The 19,502-nt window shown below is 50.5% G+C and overlaps 1 protein-coding gene across 4 annotated transcripts in view; it reads left to right on the top strand.

The window, feature by feature from the left end:
* Positions 1-18,512, top strand: part of SLC25A37 (solute carrier family 25 member 37) — a 39,829-nt gene extending 21,317 nt beyond the window's left edge. For 2 of the 4 annotated variants that reach the window (XM_030312379.1, XM_030312380.1), the window contains 3 exons: positions 12,902-13,130; positions 15,181-15,237; positions 17,330-18,512. In XM_030312379.1, the coding sequence (XP_030168239.1) occupies positions 12,902-13,130; positions 15,181-15,237; positions 17,330-17,850 (807 nt within the window). In that variant the 3' untranslated portion in view covers positions 17,851-18,512. Of the gene's footprint in view, positions 1-12,901; positions 14,969-15,180; positions 15,238-17,329 lie in introns of those variants that run through there. The other 2 variants (XM_030312382.1, XM_030312381.1) reach the window with 2 other exon arrangements.
* The last annotated feature ends 990 nt before the right edge of the window (positions 18,513-19,502 follow it).

The raw sequence follows: 19,502 nt of genomic DNA, 5'->3' as shown, positions 1-19,502 counted from the left end.
TCTTGAGGGCACCCTGCTCCAAGGGAATGAGAATTTTAAGAAGGAATTAGAATAGAAGTTAGATCTTCCTAGGAATTCGCTGTTTCTCCAAAAACAAAACAAAACAAAACAAAACCCAAACAAAAAAACCATCCAAAAACCCAGACATGAATGAGAGCAGTAGCAGCTGTATGCCAGACCCCAGGCAAAGGGCTTTTCATTCATTTGTTACTTCCTTTAATCCTCACAGAGACGTTAGACATAGGTGCTATTATGATCTCCCATTCACAGATAAGGAAACAGGCTCAGAGAAATGAAATAATTTGCCAAAGGTGCAAAGGTATGAGGAGGAAGGAGCAGAATGGGGTTTAGACCCAGGCGGGGCCCTCGAGTCTGCGGTGCTGGCCTTGTGGGCCTGGACGCCAGTGGGAATGGGTAGGCCCCTTGCTTTTTCCAGCCTCTTTCTTTCTTTCTCTTTCTTTCTTTCTTCCTTCCTTCCTTCCTTCCTTCCTTCCTTCCTTCCTTCCTTCCTTCAGCTTATTCATTTTATTTATTTTGAAAGAGAGAGAGAGAGAGAGAGAGAGAGAGAGAGAGAGAGAATTCCAAGCAGGCTGCATGTTGCCAGTACAGAGCCTGATGTGGGGCTCGAACTCATAAGCCCGTGAGATCATGACCTGAGCGGAAATGAGGAGTCAGATGCTTAACTGACTGAGCCACCCAGGCACCCCCACCCAGCCTCTTTCTGATCAGAGGGGCTGGGGGTTAGGTTTCACTCCTGTCCGTACCTTGTGTGGTCATAGGCACTGTGGCCTGGTGTCCTCAACGCCTGTGCCCTGTGGCTGGCAGCTTCCTTCTGGGACCCTGGGGTCTGTTGTGTGAGTGGTTTATAGCCTATCCTACTCTGTCATCTGATGTTCAGTTCAGACCTGCAATGAGATCCTTCATGCCAAACAGCCATTTGTCAGCAAGCAGGAGGAAGGAAAAGCCTCACACCTTCTTGGCAAGATTAGGTCAGTTTTTGGTGGTGGTTCTTATTAAGATTTCAAAGCCATTTGTGTTAACATAGGTGGTGGTTAAGGAATGTGCTGGAGCCCTTATAAAAATAATGACTAAGATGATAAACATTTGTGGAGCACCTCCTGTACTGTGCTAGGTGATCTGTGCGCTGAAAAGTTTTCTCATGTATCCATTGCAGGAAGCACGTGACGTCGGGGTTTTGACGTCGGGGTTTTCACAGATGAGGGAACCGAAGTTCAGAGAAGTTGAGTAACTTCCTCGAAGAGCATACAGCTGAAAAATAGAATAGGACTTCGATTGTGAGGTGTTCGGGGACAGGGGACATCTTTGTGTCTTCGGGCGCTAATCACAGAGTCAGTCAGGCCTAGAGTAGAAGCCCAGAATGTCATTGTTGATTGAATGGATGAACTCCGCACCCCAAGAGACTATCCGAGCATCAGGCCGGCGGGTGGGTGAACAAGGTATTTTTGAGATTTCCACAGTTGGAATCTTCAGCAAAGTGTGGTGGCAGGGCTGGGTCTGGGAGTGTTGGCCAGTCCTGGCACAGTGGTGACCAGCTCCGGGAGCTTGGGCAAATCCCATAACTGTTTCCTAGTTAGGGAAAACTAAGTGGAGGTTGGGGGATAGGTGGGTGGCAGAACTCTGAAATCAAACAAAAGCCCACAGGGAGCCCCACCACGCAAGGCCACAATGGCGGAGCGGCCAGGGCTGAAGGAGCGAGAATAGTCGTGTGGAGAATCAGTGGCCGCGTCCTGTTCGTCTGTACCCAGGTCGTCCTGGTGCCATGGGGTGGCTTTGTGTTCTTCTAGGGTACTTCCATGTGGATTCTTGCATTAAATTTGTTCTTGGATGTGGCGTTAGGGTGCTTCAGCGAGTTTACCTCTATACGAGGAAAATAAAACACTTTTGAGAATGAGGCGTTCCTTCAGTTCTGCCTCTGACATCTTGTCCTTACTTGTAGGTGGGGTGTTTATAAGCCAATGACATAGACAAGGCTGCTGAGTCAGGGAGGCCCCGGGGAGACCAGGGAATAGCAGTGAATTAAATTCTTCCCTGAAAGCGGCCTGAACTTTGGAATATTCAGTGTTAGCCTTTGAATACTGAGAGAGCGCCAGGCTTTCATCCATCCAGATGCCCCTCCTGGCCGCAACCTGGGCGGGCAAATGGTTCAAGCTCTTTTTGAGTGACAACAGTTTTGTATCGAACGAGCCCCTATTACCCTGTTCCCCTTGGAATCAGCGGCCAGGCTGATGGCCAGCGATGGGAAACAGGGAAGCTATGCGAGCTCCATGTGATTGGGCTTGTGACTGTCTGTAAGCTGGCAGGCTGGACACAGATCCCTTAGGAGCATCGCGGTCTTAAGCAGTGAAGATTTAGGTGACTTGGACATAGTCAGGGTACTATTCCCTCTTCAAAGAGGTCGGACACATAAGGACTAGTGTACATTTATGACTTAGCATGACAGGAGAAACAGAGCACATCAGAGACAGGAAGGTAGTTAGAGATGACCTGTGATCCCTACTGTCCACCCCCCAGGGAGAGGTCGTGTGGCCTCCTGGTTCAGAGCATGGCTTTGGAGCCAATCTGCCTGGCTTTCATTCCTGTGTGTACTCTGTGACCTTGGAGCAAGTTGCTTATCCCCTCTGTGCCTCAGTTTCCTTGTTTGCAAAATGGAGATAGTTGTTGGTATGACTTTTATTACTATAATTATCTTGTGAATAGAGGCTTGGGGGCTCAGAGAAGCCAGCTGACTTGTTGAAGGCCACCGTAGTCCTTAATATCAGGCGTAGGACTAGAACGCAGGACCCTGGGCCCCTGCTCGTCTTGCTAGGGTCACCAATCCCGTCCGTGAACTCCGAGCCCTCTTACCTGGAATCTTGGGAATTTTCCCACGTGTAGGGCAGAAACAATTTAATCCTTTGGGCTGGCCGCAAACTGGATGTTTTGAGTATTTCCTGGGTATATTGGGTCTGAGCCAGGCATGGATTCTCTCATCCCTGCCTCCATCTGCTGGAGAGTTTTCTAGAGAAGGGCAGGAGTGACCAGGGTTAGCTCCTAGGACGAAGGGATGTGGGAATGCGGTGTGCCGCTGCCAGTGGGTGTGAGGTGGCCTTGTGGTGGCCTTGCCTGTGGCCGTGGCTTTGGAGAGAGCGGAGAGAGGCCAGTCTGTGATGAGACCTGGTAGGGAGGGCTTCCGTTGCCTGGGCCTGATCCCTGCTCCGGCTGCGAGAGACCCCATCTGTACTGCTTACTGCGTGCCTCTCCGTAGCTGCCGTCACGCGCAATACGTAACCGTGGAAAACACTTGACTGTAAAGTAAATTCCAAGCTCCTGAGCAAGCCGTTCCCATCGTCCAGCCCCAACCTGCCTTTCTCTCAGCAAGCGTTTATTGATTGTCTAGCGCCCAGCCACCCTCCTGAGTCCAGGGCGACCTCTCCACCTGCACCTTACCTCTGCATTTACCCTTGAACATAGCCTTGGGCCATACCTTCCCGTTTCCCAGAGCCACCCGCACAGTCGCGTCCCCCGTTGGCAGAATTGTTCACTTCCTCTCCCTGCCCTGTTTGCCTTTTATTTTTCAATCAAAGTAGCACATGCACGAAGTCAAAAAGTCAAATCGTAATAGAAGGGATCGTAAAGACAGCTCCATTTTTTTTTTTAGCAGTTGAGGTACCATTCTTCTCTCTAGGTACAGGTCCCATGGCCCCTCTTGGGCCACCCTTTCTGAGTTGGATGTGCTCTGGGGTCTGACTCCTCACACCGTGGCCTGTTCTCAGGAGAAGTGCTGTGGCTCCTTCCCTGGAAGGCCAAGGAACTTGGTTTTGGTGATCTTGGTGGAATTCGTATTTTCTACTGAATACTGAGTCATTTTATCCCTAGAAACAGCAGTGACCCCGAAGCACACCCCTCATGGGCCCTGAAGGTTTCAGGATTTCGTCTGGCCAGTATGAATGAGAGATGTCTCAAACGCTCCGCAGGCCAGGCTCCACACTTTAGAGGCAGCAGGTAACCAGGAACGTTGGCGTGTGGCTGTTCTGAAAACGGGCCTCCTGTGGGGTGTAAGCCAAAAGGCAGAGCGGCCGCTTCGCTGGTTTGTTGTCTCGTGTGTGTGTGTGTGTGTGTGTGTGTGTGTGAGAGAGAGAGAGAGAGAGAGAGAGAGAGAGAGAGAGAAAGAGAGCCTGCCTGCTCCCTCCCCACCTCCCCTGAGCATCTGGGTGGCCTGGAGCTGAGGGGAGTCTGGACCTTCCCATGGGGGGGAGGGAAATGGATGCAGACGCGTGTTCCTACCCACTCTCATCTCTCCGCCTCGTCTTGGTACTGCTCTTCTGACCGATGGCACAATGAACTAGCCCTTTTTCTTGCTCTAAAATGCTGGTTCTCACCAGGGGCTTTCAGAATGTATGTGCCTGGAACTCCCCATCACCACACCATCACATGCTTCTTTCTCCTTCCCCCCTTTTATCTGGGGGGAAGGGAGAGGGAGGCAAGGACTTCTTTGAAGGAGTCATTTTTCTCCTGCTGGTTCCTAAACTTGAAGAAGATCAAGGGGACGGACGCCTGGGTGGCTCAGTCGGTTGGGCATCCGGCTTCGGCTCAGGTCATGATCTCGTGGTCCGTGGGTTCGAGCCCCGCGTGGGGCTGTGTGCTGACGGCTCAGAACCTGGAACCTGGTTCAGATGCTGTGTCTCCCTCTCTCTGTCTGCCCCTCCCCTGCTCATGCCCTGTCTCTCTCTCTCTCTCAAAAATGAAAAACGTTAAAAAAACTTTTTAAGAGGATCAAGCTTTCCTTTTGATTAACCAAAGAGAGAGACAAGGTATATTCTCTTCATGTGGACACCTTTGCCAGTTTGGGAGATTTAAAAAGACATGATTTGGAATCTTGAACTGGAGAATAAACTTCGATGTGCCTCTGCTTGTCACAAACAGCGTGGTTCTCTGTGAAGCATTTCCCGCAGTGCTCTGTTCCTGGTCAGTGTGTGCGTGGGAATGGTACTGAGGGCCATCGTCATGTCTCATTTTTGTTATGATTTCGACAGCATTTTTCAAAGGGCCGGGGCACAATCGTCCGCCTTCTGTGTCAAACATGGAAGGACGAGATTCTGAGTTGGGACCCAGATTCTGAGTCGGAACACTGGCAGTCTTGAACTCAAGAGTGCTGAAGGTTTTACTGTGTGTGCATGGTTCTCCTTGATGTGGTTTGGGTTTCTTCTCTGTTGTGTGTGCCTCCTAAGGATTCTGGAAGGTGAGGATAGGACTCTCTAGGCCCTTGATGAGGTCCGTGGCTTCATTCCGGAAGGCAGTTCTTTCCCGACAAAGCACTGTGCCAAAAGGCCTCTCTCTCCCGGCTGCCCGCGGGGATCTGTGTGCCTGCATGGGAAGAGGCTCCTGGCCTAACACTCTCTGCCCTGTGTGGTTGTGGACGGGAAGCTGGAGTGGCATCAGTGGGCCCCAGTGCAGGGGGTACACAGTGCCATAGATGGGCAGGGGGTGCCAGTGGGAGAGATTTGGGCCTTGGGCCGAAGGGTGAGGCCGTGCACCTGTGGCAGGCTGGAAGCTAGGGAGGGGGCTGCAGTTGGGACCTGCAGACCTGCAGTCTGGCCTAGGCATTTCCCTGTGCTTCTACTTAGTGACTGTCCATGCGACTTGGGAACAGTTGGCGCATGGGATAGAGTTAAATTTACGGGTTTGATTGCTGATTCTGCAACAGACACTGGGTGGCAGACGCTATTACTATTTGGCATTTTCCTGGCATTCAGTGGGTGCCTGAACTGAATTTCCTTTCTCTGGGAAAAGTCTGGAACAGAGACCCCTGCGTAGCCTTTTGGGGCGCAGCCCTGGTCTGGGCATTGTGCCCACCCGTTGTGCTGTGATGTTCACACCATGAACTTGGGAGCCCCTCACATGCCCGTTGCTGCGGTGTCTCTGCACCTGCCTCAGAGTAGGAGCTTGGCAGACGCTTTTGAATGGATGAATGGGTAGATTTCGCATTATCTTCTACTGATCCTGAAAGTGCATGTTTTTCGATGCGGGCATTTTTTATATTCTTTCTTCCTTCCTTCCTTCCTTCCTTCCTTCCTTCCTTCCTTCCTTCCTTCCTTTTTCTTTCCTTCCTTCCTTCCTTCCTTCCTTCCTTCCTTCCTTCCTTCCTTCCTTCCTTCCTTCCTTCCTTCCTTCCTTCTTGTTAAAGTAAGCTCTGTGCCCAGTGTGGGTCTTGAACCCAGGACCCTGAGATCAAGAGTCACATGCTCTACCGCCTGAGCCCCCCAGGGGCCCCCCACTTGTTCCTTATTGTTGAGAAATACTGAGAAAGGAGGACTCGGAATCCGGGGCAGGTGGGAAGGAGGACTCGGAATCTGGGGCAGGTGGGAGGACAGTGGCTGAGTGATGCTGCAGGTCCTCAGGTTGGGCCATCCTCTGCAGGAGACCCAGGGAGGGCAGAGGTCTCCCTGCCAGGCCCAGCTTGCCCCCTTTGCTTTTCTTGCTGGGTGCCAGTTTCCTGTCTGAAAAAGCAGGTGCTGGGCTCCTTGTGCCCTCTGCCCAGGGCCCCTGCAGCTCCTGTCATATGATCCTGTGAGCTCACCTGGGGCAGAGCACACATTTTCCGCTCTCTCTCCACCTGCCTCCTCTCAAGAAGAGAACAGGCCAACAAGGCAGGCTCGTCCTGATTTGTCTTATTAGGGGGGTAGTTGGGGCAAGGGGCTTGACCCCTCGCTCCATTCTGGCCTTTCCGGAAGCGTATGGAGCTGGTTTAATGCAAATACAGACTTTGTGTCATTGGTATGGAGTCTGATCTAGAATTGCCCTTCTAGAACTCTGGGAGACTTGCTCAGGTCACACAGTGAGTGGCAGAACCAGGCCAGAGACCCAGGTCTCCTGATTTCTGGCTGGGGTGCTGGAGTAACAGGCCCAGAGGCTCATCAGGCTCTTTTTCCTTGCTGCTCCCCTCTCAGGCCCGTCTTCCAGCCTACTCCTGCCAGCCACTCTGGGCCTGGGCCTCCGGGGGTCCTGCCGACCCCTGGATCAGATCTCTGTGCTTCCTGCTTCCAGGTCCCCCGCCAGCTACAGCTGTTTTCTCAACGTGTGTTCCCCAAGATGGAACTGGTTATTCTGCGAGATAAGGTTTCTGTTGCCCAAGACAAACGTTTAAGAAGTGCCTTGTGGAACAGAATCCACTGGCCGCTTTCCTGAAGGACTTCCCAGAGCCTTTAATCTGCTATATGCATTCTGAACTTCCAAGGGTGTGGAGAATTAAAATGCGCAGGATGGGGATTTATTATAAAGAAAGGGAGAGCCTCGCAGCCAGGCCTGAGCAGGAACTGAAACCCGGGGCAGGAAAGGCAGTTGGTGAAATTCTCCGTCTCCGTCTTCTTGCTTTGTTTTGGTTGCGTTTTTTTTAATCTCTGCCCTTTCTCTGTGGATCCTACAGCATTCATTTTCCTTCTCTCCACCCTCACACCCTGACTTAAGAAAACATTGCGGTGAAACACATGTGACAGACAGTGAAAGTACCATCCTGACCATTTCTGAGCGTATACAGTTCACTGGCATTAAAGTACGTTCGCACAAGTGTGTACATCTTGCAAAAGTGAAACGCTGTGCCCGTTGAACAACCCCCTTCCCCTCCCCCCCCCACCGCCCCTGGCAACCACCATTCTACTTTCTGTTTCTATGGTTTTGACAAGTCCATGTACCTCCTGTTATGTGGAATCATACGGTATTGTGTGTGTGTGTGTGTGTGTGTGTGTGTGTGTGTGTGTGTGTGAGAGAGAGAGAGAGAGAGAGAGAGAGAGAGAGAGACAGGCTTATTTCCCTCAGCATTAATGGAGCCAGTGTCAGGAATGTCCTTCCCTTTTAAGGCTGAGTACTATTCCGTTGTCTGTGTGGACCACTTGTTTATCCATCCATCCATCGAGGGGTGCTTGGGTTGTCTCCACTCACCCCCAACTTCTCCTCTGGTCCCCAGGAAGCTAAAACAGTGCCTGGCTCGCAGTTGTACATTTTACAAGTAGAGTCACTGAAGAAGAAAGAGAGGCTACACTGGTGGTCGCCCCCACTCTGGCCACTGCCTGGCCACCTTGGCTTCCGTCAGCCTCCCTTGTGAGGGGGCTCCGGAGACCATACTGGTGCACGCTGGCCACTCCTCCCTCTTCCCTGAGCTCCCTCGTGGCACCCGGACAGTCAGTATGGGTCATTCTCCCCTCATTTCCCACATTCCTAGTTATTTTTTTTTTTTAAGTTTCTTTATTTTCGAGAGGGGTGGGGTGCACACGAGTGGGAGAAGGGGAGAGAGAGAGGGAAACACAGAATCCGAAGCAGGCTTCAGGCTCTGAGCTGTCAGCACAGAGCTCGACGCGGGGCTCAAACCTGCGAACCGTGAGATCATGACCTGAGCCGAAGTCAGACGCTTAACCGACTGAGCCACCCCCAGGCGCCCCTTGCGTTCTTTGTTATTGACTTCCCCGTCAGTTTTTCCTCTCTGCATCCTGGTGCCTGTCGAGGGTGGGCTCTCCCTGTGGGCAGGTTGAAGAAATGAAGGTGCCGTAGGACTGAAGTGGCTCTGGCCCGGAACTTGGCCACGGTGGGCCCAGAGAGGCCTTGACCGGGTCCTCCTCCATGCTCAGGGGCCACTTGTCTCTGTCCCAAGTATGTGTCATTAAACGTGGCGTTTTTGAATAGACCCCTGGGCCCCGGGGACAGAGAAGTCTACTTACTGCTTGAGCAGAGATACCCAGTTGCCCTTTTCTTTTCCACAGGGGGTGGTGCATTTTGGTTCAGTACTGCTTCCTCAGCTGCCTCGCCCCCTTAAAAAGGGAGAGGGGAGAAATCAACCTCGAATTTCCCTTGTAAGTCTACGAGGGCTGGCCTCTGTGAGTGGCTTTGTAAGGGAGGAAATTTCCCGACATCATCGTGTATGGAAAGGGTGGATGGGAGAAGGGACGGTCACGGTTGCCTGCCAACCTGGGCTGGGTCTTTCCCACAGTTACCTCACCCCGTCTGCCAACAGCTCCCCGGAGGATTATTCCACGCCCCAACATTAAGGAACCCGCTTGAGGTCCCAGAGCTGGAGTTCAGACCAACAACGTCACATTGGCTGGCCCTGAAGCTTCCTGCCTCTGCTCCCCTCTGTACACACTGCCTCCCCAGCCACCCCCTCCTCACTTAACCCAAGTGCCTGCCTTTCCGCCGAGGCTGGACACAGAATGTTTCTAGAAAGTGCTGGGGTTGAACGGGCCCTTTATTTAGTGGTTCTCCAAACTGAGTGATGATCAGAATCATCTGGGGAGTTAAAAAAAAAAAAAAGTTTTGAATCAGTGTATTGGAGTGGTGCCCGGAAAGACATTTTAAAACATTTCCTGGTGATTCTGGTAATCAGTCACTATTCTGACCCTGTCCTGCATTTTCCAGTTGAGGACCCTGAGGACCAGAAGATGAGATGCCATAGCCAAGGCCACTTGGCCCCATTGGAGCCTATGTCAAGCCCAGAATCCAGCCTCTCAGCTCCTCCCTCTGGGTTCTGTGTGTTTCTCACACTGCCACCCCCGCTTATAAGGGGCTACCCACTAGGACCCAAGGAGCTTCACCATAGGCTAGCCTTGCTGCCCAAGGCCAGAAATTAGGAGTGGTGGTGGGGGAAGGGGGAGAATGGACTTCTGGATCCCCAAGGACCTCTCCTCTGGGTATAGGAGTGACAGGAGCCACCCTTTATTGACAGGCCCCTGGGACTGGCTGCTTCTGGTCTGCCTGTGGCTCAACAGATCACACCTGGGCTTGAGAAATGCAGCAAAATGAGGGCTTGTTATCAATAGGGAAAGGATGGGAGCACCTGGGTGGCTCAGTTGGTTGAGTGTCTGACTCTTGATTTTGACTCCGTTCAGGATTTCAGGGTTCATGGGATCGAGCCATGTGTTGGGCTCCACGCTGAGTGTGGCGCTTGCTTGGGATTCATTCTCTGTTTCTCTTTCTCTGTGTCCTCCCTCTGCCCCTCTCCCCAACTTGTGCTGCCCCCCCCCATCTAAAATTAAAAAAGGAAAAAAAAAAAAAACAACAGGGAATAGGGAACGGATGATAGGAGGAAAAGGTAACTCCAGGAAAGCTACTCATGTTTTAGGGGGAAGTGAAATAAGTGACATATCCCGTTGCCCCAGTTGGTACCCTTACTTGCACACATTTGTTTGTTCATCCATTTGTTCAACAAATATTTGTTGGGCCCCCAGTGTGAGTTAGACACCAGAATAGGTGTTGCAGCACCCCCCTCCACGGAACTTAGACGTCTGCAGGTTATATACTAGAATCGTATTACGTAGCCTCTTGGTGCCTCCTTTGTTATTACAGTAATGATGGTCCTAGACCTCTAATTTTCTTAACCATTCTGTCAGAAGAGGAAACTAAAGCTTGGAGAGGTTAACCATCTTGCCCAGGGTCACACAGAAGTGATAGAATCTGAATCCCATCCCTGTTCTCTCTATACCACCTCCTGCATTGTACTCCAGCTTTTTTATCAGGGGCAATGATAAGAAAAAGCCAGGGAGAATGCAGAGCTTTCTTTGCTCTAGAACGTGAGTGATTTCAAGTGTCTTTTAGAATTTAAAAGATAACCTGTGTTGTCCTTGGAGAAGCAGTGCTGCCCCCTCCGGAGTAAACGCTTTGCATATTCCGAGCAAGGTGGAGTATTCACCCCTGCGAGTCAGGTGCCCTCTTGGTTGACAAGTGTGTGTCTCTTCCCCTGCTCTTGTTTGCTTATAATGTATCCTCCATCATTAAGCCTCTTCAGATACTTTTGGGAACATGTCAGAATAGGAAACAAACAGAAAGGCACAGGGACACTGACCCCGTCCATTCCCACCCGGCACTCCCCTGGAGTGTGGGCCCCAGTGTCCAGCAGCGGCTCTGGCTGGGCCAGGGGGTATTTTCACTGGGCTAAAGTGGTGCATTTTTGATAAAGCTAAATTTAATTTAAAGAATGGTTTTATGATCAGAGGTAGTCTTTGTTTTTGTTTCTGCTTTCTTTAAGCATTAAAAATGGCTTTTCTCGTAGAGAATGATCCTAATAGAGGGCAGTGGTGATTGCCACTCACATCATTACTGTTTGATGTCCTTTCTTGGCAAAATGAAAAGTTGCCCACGATGTGCCCATTTTCTTTGTGGTTTTTACTAAGCTGGTGAAACCTGAAAATTACTATGAATTTGAAAAATTTTTCTATTTTTAAGTTTTAAAATAAAAATTTTATTGATTTATGTTTTAAAATCCAAGTGTAATTAACACACAGTGTTATGTTAGTTTCAGGTGTACCGTATAATGAGTCACCCCTTCCACACATTACTCAATGCCCAGCACGATAAGTGCACCACTTAATCCCCATCACTTACTTCGCCCATCCCTCCGCCCACCTGCCCTCTGGCGAACACACGAGCTTGTTCTTTATAGTTAAGAGCCTGCTTTTTTGTTTCTCTGGTTTTCTTTTCTTTGTTCCTTCGTTTGTTTCTTAAATACTACATATGAGCGTTAATTTAGATCATTGGTTTTCACGCTGTTCCTCTGAGCCCTTGAGTTGCTGGGTGGGGAGGTAGGGGTGTCTCTGCCTCGGAGTTGAGACATGGGCCCAGGGCCCTTCACCCCATTCTCAGTTAGAGAAATTCTTCAGTTTTACGTCTTAGGTTTGGGTATGATTTTGCTTGGTGTGGTAGAAGGATATCCATGCTAATGACTGGAGACCCTTTCCTCTAGGCTGTGTGTGTGTGTTGAGGGGAATGGAGGAAGGCGTGCTGTTTGTTGCTTTTGCAGGACTGAGGCAGGGTGGGTCTTTCACCTGGGAGATACTGGGTTCTCCAGAGAGACCAAGCTGTAAGAGCGATGGTGGGGAGAGTGTGTGTGTATGTGGAAAGAATTGGCTCATTGTGATTATGGAGGCTTGGGGAATTGAAATCTGCAAGGCAGGCCAGCTGGAGATTCAGGGAAGAGCTCCAGTCCAGAGACTTTCTGGAGGCAGAATTCTTTCTTCCTTGGGGGACAACAGGTTGTTTTTCTTCTTCGGGCTTTCAACTGATTAGATGAGGCCCACCATATTACAGAGGGTAATCTGTTTTGCTCAGTCTGATTTAATGGTTTCAGTGTTAATCACACCTAAGAAATGCCTCCATAGCGACATCTAGAGTACTGTTTGCTATAGTTGGAGCCAGCGTGGGTACTGTGGTCTTGCTACATGGACGTGTAGATTAATTGTCACACCTACGCAAGTGCCCAGGAAATCTGAAGGGATAACAAAGATGGGGGAAAGCCGAGCACGGAGGCAAGGCTAGACACAGGAAGAAATTATGAACAAGACCATTTATATTTACGTGCTAACTTCAGAAGACAAAATGTGAAGTGCATTTAGAGGAGATGTGGGATGAAGCCCAGAGGGCCCCTGGGAGATTCCTGTTTGGGGCTGAACAGCAGGAGCATTCAGACCATGGAGGTCCCAGATAAGTGAGGACACGGGCTTTAGGACCAGAGTGGGAACCACAGGATAATAATACTTCCATTTGACTAGGTCTCTGAGTTAAGGGTTTCATATACATGATTTCATTTGACATTAGCCAGAATCCTGTTTTTTGTTTTTGTTTTTTTTTTTAATTGGGGGTCCCGAGGTCCAGAGAGGTTAAGGGATTCCTCAGGGGTCACACAGCTTGCCATCTGCCTCTTCCCAATCCTGCCCCCCCAACCATTTACCCCCTTTGCTGGGCATAACGAAATCCACGTGTGTATGTGAAGGCAGAAGGAGGGAATAAATGTGTTCTTCGCCGAGAAATCCTGTGGAACTCTGAAAATGGGCCGTTTCCTCTCCCTCTCCCTGCCCCGGGTCTTCTTTTTCCCCTTCACCGTCCTTGTTAACTTCCACCGTTTTGTTTTCTCACCCTCCCCTAGACACGAATGCAGAGTTTGAATCCAGATCCCAAAGCACAGTACACCAGCGTCTACGGAGCCCTCAAGAAAATCATTCGGACTGAAGGCTTCTGGAGGCCCCTGCGAGGCCTCAACGTGATGGTGATGGGTGCGGGGCCGGCCCACGCCATGTATTTTGCCTGCTACGAAAACATGAAAAGGACTTTAAATGCCGTTTTCCACCACCAAGGAAACAGCCACCTAGCCAACGGTATTTTGAAAGCGTTTGTCTGGAAGTTAGAGAGCTCTCTCCTTCAACAGACCCTTCCCCAGGGCTCTCCTCCCTGTGACCCAGCAGCCTGACGCCTCATCTCCGCCATGCTTGCTTATGAATAAAGAACTCTAGAGTCGTGTGTGCGCACACACCCAGACACATGCACACACACACACACACACACACACACGCACACGCTTTTTGTGTTCCCCTCCTTCGCTTTCTAAAGCCTGGGGGCAGTCGGTGACAGAGGTGTTTCAGTTTTCATTGTTGTGTGGGTTTTTCCATTTTGTTTTGTTTTTTTTTGTTTGTTTTGTTTTGGTTTTTTTTTTTTTTTTAAACACGCAAAAGCACTTAATGATCAGATCTAGGAAAAAAAAACCCTGACTAGAAACAAAACTTTTCAATACTGGATTCCAAAAAAAAAAAAAAAAAAAAAAAGTTATCTGGACAGCTTCTTTGAGACTATTTAAAAAACTGGTTCAACAGGTCTCTACAACGTCAAGATCTAACTAAGCTTTAAAAGGTCAAGAAGTTTTATGGCTGACAAAGGATTTGCGGCAGCACAGGCGACCTTTCCCACCTTAAGCTTCTGGGGATTTGGGAATTTCACCCCCATTCTCTTCCGTTGGTCTCAGTGGCATCTCTGTGGAGGAGGAGTTTTCTTTTGTTGTTTTGAGGGCAAGAGGCGGGCGGGGGGCTCGAGTTGGCATGGGGCTCCTACACAGCCGTGTTTTCCTGGGCCCAGCTCAGCGGCTCTTTTCACCTCTCCTGTGGGTTTGGCTTTTGTCGGGTTTCGTTTGGGTGGGGAAGGGGACTGCGGAGAGCAGCCTAAGGTGTACTTTAACAAAATTCGTGTTTCGACAGTGGACAGGTAGAGTGACCAGCGGCCAACCTTTCCCCTTCTCGTTTTGTTCTACTGAGAGTGCCCCATCAGCAAACCCTGGTAATAACAACCCCCCCCACCCCCACCCCGGCTGGTTTGCAGACATTCGTTTCGCTTTTTAAAAACGGGCCCCTGGTTGCATTTATTAAGACAGGCGCTGCGGGCCACACTCTGATGCCGTCCCTGAGTCTGTGGCCTTGGGGTTCGACTTCTGCTGCAACTGCCTTGTGTAATGTTTAGTCCCTTGGTCACTGAGCCCCGTGGCGGTGGTTTGATGCAACACAGTTCTGCCCAGCGCTGTTACGGCTTCACTGCGACGTATGCCGTGGTTGCATTTTGACCTTTCTGGTGGTGATTGTAAGTGTGGGTGGAGGGGGAAGGGGGCTGTGTATGCATTTCTGAAGCGTTATCCCGCTATTTCTCATTCCTCCCACCTTTGGGTGCTCGTCTTAATTGGCTGGGCAGTGGCACCTGCCTGGGGAGGAAACCCAGAGCCAAAAGCAAAGTTCCAGGCCCCAATCAGACTTGGGAAGTGCCTGGTTCTTGAAGCCAGGCCAGGTGGGAGCCTCGGATGGGGTCTGTCGTCCCTGAGACAAGTCCTAGCTTTGCCAACTAACCCTGGAAATCTGCCGCATGCAGATCTTCCTGATGCCTGCTTCCCCTGCCTGTTTTCTTGAAAACACCCGGATTTGATTAAGGATTTTTTTTTAAAAATGTCTTTTCTGACTTCTTCTCCCCTCTTAGCTGTGTACATAATACCATTCCCTTTGATTGCTCCGGCTCAAGGGCAGAGGGAGTTAGTCTGTAGACAAAGGTGAGGGACAGGGGAGAATTAAAAGCTGGACAGTTTTCTGCTGGAGAAAGCCACGAAGTGTGGTTTCCGGGTACCATCCAACATCGGCGGGTCTAGCCTTTCCGAGCATTGACTACAGATCTGCAAGATGAAAATGTGGGTACCTGTGCCTGTGTTACCTTCTCCCCATTTCCCCCAACAGTTCGATCGTCACTTTATGTCTTTAAGAGTCTGTGCTCACCTGGGTGGAGCTGGTTGTAGATTTTGCTTCTTAGAAAGCGGTGCAGGGTTCCATCTGATTTTAGGTTCCAGGAACTTCCTCAGAACACCCGGTCCCTGAGGGTAATTTTCTGGAGTTTGTTTTGCAGGGATAGCTGGGAGTATGGCCACCCTGCTCCACGATGCGGTAATGAATCCAGCAGAAGGTAATGCTTCATGGTCCCAGGGAATGGCAGAAGGGGATGTGCAAAGGGGCAGGAAAAAAAGGTGGTGGCGGGGACAGAAGGTCGGGCAAGGGGACTTCCAGCCTCCAGTCAGAATAAGTAGGAGAATTCTTTACCATGTTAGCAAAGGCCTTGAAAAGAGGCAAGCATTTGAGCTTATGGTATTCCTCTTAAACAGAGCTACTGGGACTGTGATCCGTGGACCATGTTAGGAATGCCAATTCTAGTCCCATCTCAGACCTGCTAAATCCAAATCTCTGGGGGTATAGACAGAGTCTGTTTTTTTAATTTCTTAAGTTAAAAAATTTTGTTTGAGAGAGAGCGACAGAGCATGAGGTGGGGAGGAGGAGAGAGAGGGGGAGACACAGAATCTGAAGCAGGCTCCAGGCTGCTGCTCTGAGCTGTCAGCACGGAGCCCGACATGGGGCCCAAACCCACAAACCGTGAGATCATGACCTGAGCTGAAGTCAGGCCCTCAACCGACTGAGCCACCCAGGCGCCCCAGAGAATCTGTCTTCACAAGCTCTCTGGGCGATCCTTTTGCACTCCTCTAAAACCTGTGTATACGTGTATGTGTGCACGTGCGCACAGGTGCATGCGGGCGCACACACGCGCGCGCGCACACACACACACACACACACACACACCCTTTGGCCCTTGTTAACCTTTATTAACCCTAGGCAAATTTAAGGGGAACCCATCAAAGGCCATCATGCGGGCTTTGGTTCAATTTACTTTTTTAAAAGAGATTTGGAATTATTATGGACACTTTGAAACGTAACACAAGTGTAGAGAGAAGAGTGTTAGGAACGACCACGTGCACATCACTCTACTTGTGAATTAACCTTTGGCCATCTTGTCTTAGCCAACTCCTCCCACATTATCTTTTTTTTTTATTTTGAATTTTGGGAGCACTATAAAACTATGAAACAGTTGTCAGCTGTGGGGACTTGAGCCCTTAGCCGACGGTCCGCACAGCGAGGAGATTTGGGACCTGGTATTGGGCCACTTCTCAGCTGGGCTGTTCTCTGTGTGACATGTATGAGTCTCTCCACCTTTCCCCCCATCTGAAAATGGTCCCTTGCCAGAAGGGAAAAATCAGAGGTAAAATGTCAGCCTTTCACGTCTTGTGTTCCGAGTTTGTCTGTTTTTGTCTCTTAAGGTTGAAATTTCTTATTTGCTCTCTGCTGCCTCCCATGCCCGGGGAAGACAGGGACTCCTTGTTCTGACCTTCAGGGACTTGATGGGTCAGACTGGGAGGTGGGCTTCTGTTTTTATGTGTTTAAAGCAGTGTGGACAGGGACCTGGTGAGTGACCGGTTAACTAGACCATGTCATCCCGGCAAGAATTTTGTTTCTACTTTTAAAGGAGGAACAAGTGAGGTTCAGCACCCTCTCTCCTCTTTGACATAATGGTTTAAGGACTTCATTTCTTTCAAAGTAAAGCCAGCACACTGTATGTGTTCATTTGGTGGTGCGTGGGGGGCTATTCAGACCCTTAGGCCTGAGGGACCACAGCTGGCCCTCATTGGCTTCATCCTTTGAACCAGCAGCTGCCCGGGTCTTCATTGGACTTTGTCATTGAATTTGGGCTGACATAATTCCAGTGTGTCTTCCAAGAGCGCTGTGACACACAGAAGCTAGAAACGCTGAGTCCGGACCACATACAGAGAATAAAGGACAGGACGCGGGAGCAGCCAGGAGGGAGGAGGGCGGAGAGACCGGGGGGCAGGATTCGGTTTTGTGGTGGGTGTGATGCTGGAGGCCCGCGGGCTCTGGGGGGATCAGATCAGTGAATCTAGTCTGAAGTGGCTGCCTCGTTTGGGGACCACCCTGAACAGGATTCAGGCGGGAGAAACCAGGCGCTGGGGCCTGGGGCCACCTTTGGAAACGGGGAGTGCCCGGAGCTGGCTCTGGGTCCTCAGGCTGGGGGCTGCGTGTGTGCTAGCTCTCCGTGACCTGTTACCAGTGTGTCTAAACTTGCTTGTTTCTCTTTATGGCCTGGCTTCCCATTTCACTGCGACCTGGGGTGGGGCCGATCCCAACCCATTGCCTGCCCGCGGCCCCGACCACAGTCGTGAAGCAGCGCATGCAGATGTACAACTCGCCACACCGGTCGGCCCTCAGCTGCGTCTGGACGGTGTGGAGGACCGAGGGCTTGGGGGCCTTCTACCGGAGCTACACCACTCAGCTGACCATGAACATTCCCTTCCAGTCCATCCACTTCATCACCTACGAGTTCCTGCAGGAGCAAGTCAACCCTCACCGGGGCTACAACCCGCAGTCCCACATCATCTCAGGCGGGCTGGCCGGGGCCCTCGCCGCAGCCGCCACCACCCCCCTGGACGTCTGCAAGACCCTCCTCAACACGCAGGAGAACATGGCCCTCAACCTGGCCAACATCAGCGGCCGGCTGTCGGGCATGGCCAACGCCTTCCGGATGGTGTACCAGCTCAATGGCCTGCCTGGCTACTTCAAGGGCATGCAGGCCCGAGTCATCTACCAGATGCCCTCCACTGCCATTTCCTGGTCCGTCTATGAGTTTTTCAAGTACTTCCTCACCAAGCACAAGCTGGAGAATCGAACTCCATACTAAAGGAATGGGCTGTGGGCAGTGGTTCCAGAATCTTTTATTTTTAAAAGGCTTTCCCTGCCTGCCTCCGTTCCCTTGTCCTCGCACTGAGGTGATTTTGGCGGGGTGTTTGCAGGATGGGCCCTCCGCTCCCCTGATGCCTTAGAGGGAGGGGACAGCCGCTTACCGGAAGGCCGTCCGCAGGGACATCCCAGGTGGTAGGTGGGGAAAGACTGGAAGGGAAGCGAGAAATGGCTTTTTGTCTCCCTTCCTCTGGCAAGAATGTAGCTTTTCTGCCTCACTGTAGCAGTCTCCTGCCCTAGGCTCGCAGTTTGCACCAGAGGGGAGAAAATGTGCAGTGACTGAAAACATTAAAGAAAAAAAAGAGAGAGTTCTGTATATAAAAGTTCCAGCACACAGTATAAAATAGATGGATAATGTTTATCCTTTATTTTTCTACGTAGACGTTTTTGGATTTGTGTGTGTGCCTGTGTGTGTGTACAGATAGGTGTTACAGCTGGGACTATGAAGCTGTTTTTAAAAAAAAATAGAGGGCTGAAGGCTTCCATCGGGTTAAGTTAAAAAGGCACCAAAGTGGTAAATTGCTGAATGCGGCCTAAAATTGTGCGGAGCCCCCCAGATGGAAGTTTCACTTGAATGTAAAATAATAAAGTTTATATTTTGAATTTCTCTTTTCATGGGGGAAAAAGGTACGTGGAAAATGAAATCATGAGCTATTACTTCCAGCTACTTTTTTTTTTTCTCCTTTTGTTCAGTCAGTCACCTTTGTGCTAAAAAGATCTGGCCCTGGGGCACTTTGTCTTGCTGTATGCACGCACGCATGCGTATATAATGGTGGCACATATATAATGTGGCACGGTCACACTGGAGGTCTGTGGTCCCCAGTAGGGTTAGGATGACTAGTCTTACACCTACTGAGACCATTCCCTTCCTTGTGGTGAGTGACAGGAACGCCTCTCTGGTCCAGCACTCGGTAGCTCTTAAAATGCCAACGTTTTACTTGTTGGGCGGGCAGCTGGGATAAATCCTACCCCATATTCCTGGGACTTCTTTCTGCTTCAGCCTTTAACTGGCACTTCAGATACTCTTGTCTGTGTGTGTGTTGGCTAAATCTGCTTCCTGGTGCCATTTTAGGGATTTTTAAAAACATTGCAAGTATGTCTATGGTATTTGTTCATCCCTCCGCCACCCTTAGTTCACCTGTCACAGAGCCTCTCACCTCACAGTGACAGAGGCCAGGCGCTCGGGCTGAGCCCAGCTGCTGAAGTGAGGCCCAGACTCTAATGCACATGTCAAGATGCCTCTCTAGAACTATCTTCAGCCTCACTTAGTCTGCATCAGCTGAGAACTCGAGGCCTCACTGCCTTGTTTTCTGAAATGGCGCATCTGAGCCAGATTATCACTAAGAAAGTGCAACTTTGTTTCCTGCACCCACGCCCTTTGCCAGCCCTCTCCAAGGGAAGAGGTAATTGCCTTGTAGAGCCCTTTAAAAAGGAGCAGGAGGCACGTGTATTTTCAGCCTTCACCCTGTTGCCCCTCACCTTCCGCACGGTCGATGTAGTGCATCTCGCTCGCTGAGGCTCAGACCCAGGCCCCTTTGGAGGCTCTTATTCCTGCCGAGAAGTCAGGGACAGTTTTCCTCTGGAGATGCTGCA

The sequence above is a fragment of the Lynx canadensis genome, chromosome B1 (genome assembly GCF_007474595.2).
Source record: "Lynx canadensis isolate LIC74 chromosome B1, mLynCan4.pri.v2, whole genome shotgun sequence".
In the NCBI taxonomy this organism is placed as follows: domain Eukaryota; kingdom Metazoa; phylum Chordata; class Mammalia; order Carnivora; family Felidae; genus Lynx; species Lynx canadensis.
This window is presented reverse-complemented; position numbering and strand designations above follow the sequence as displayed.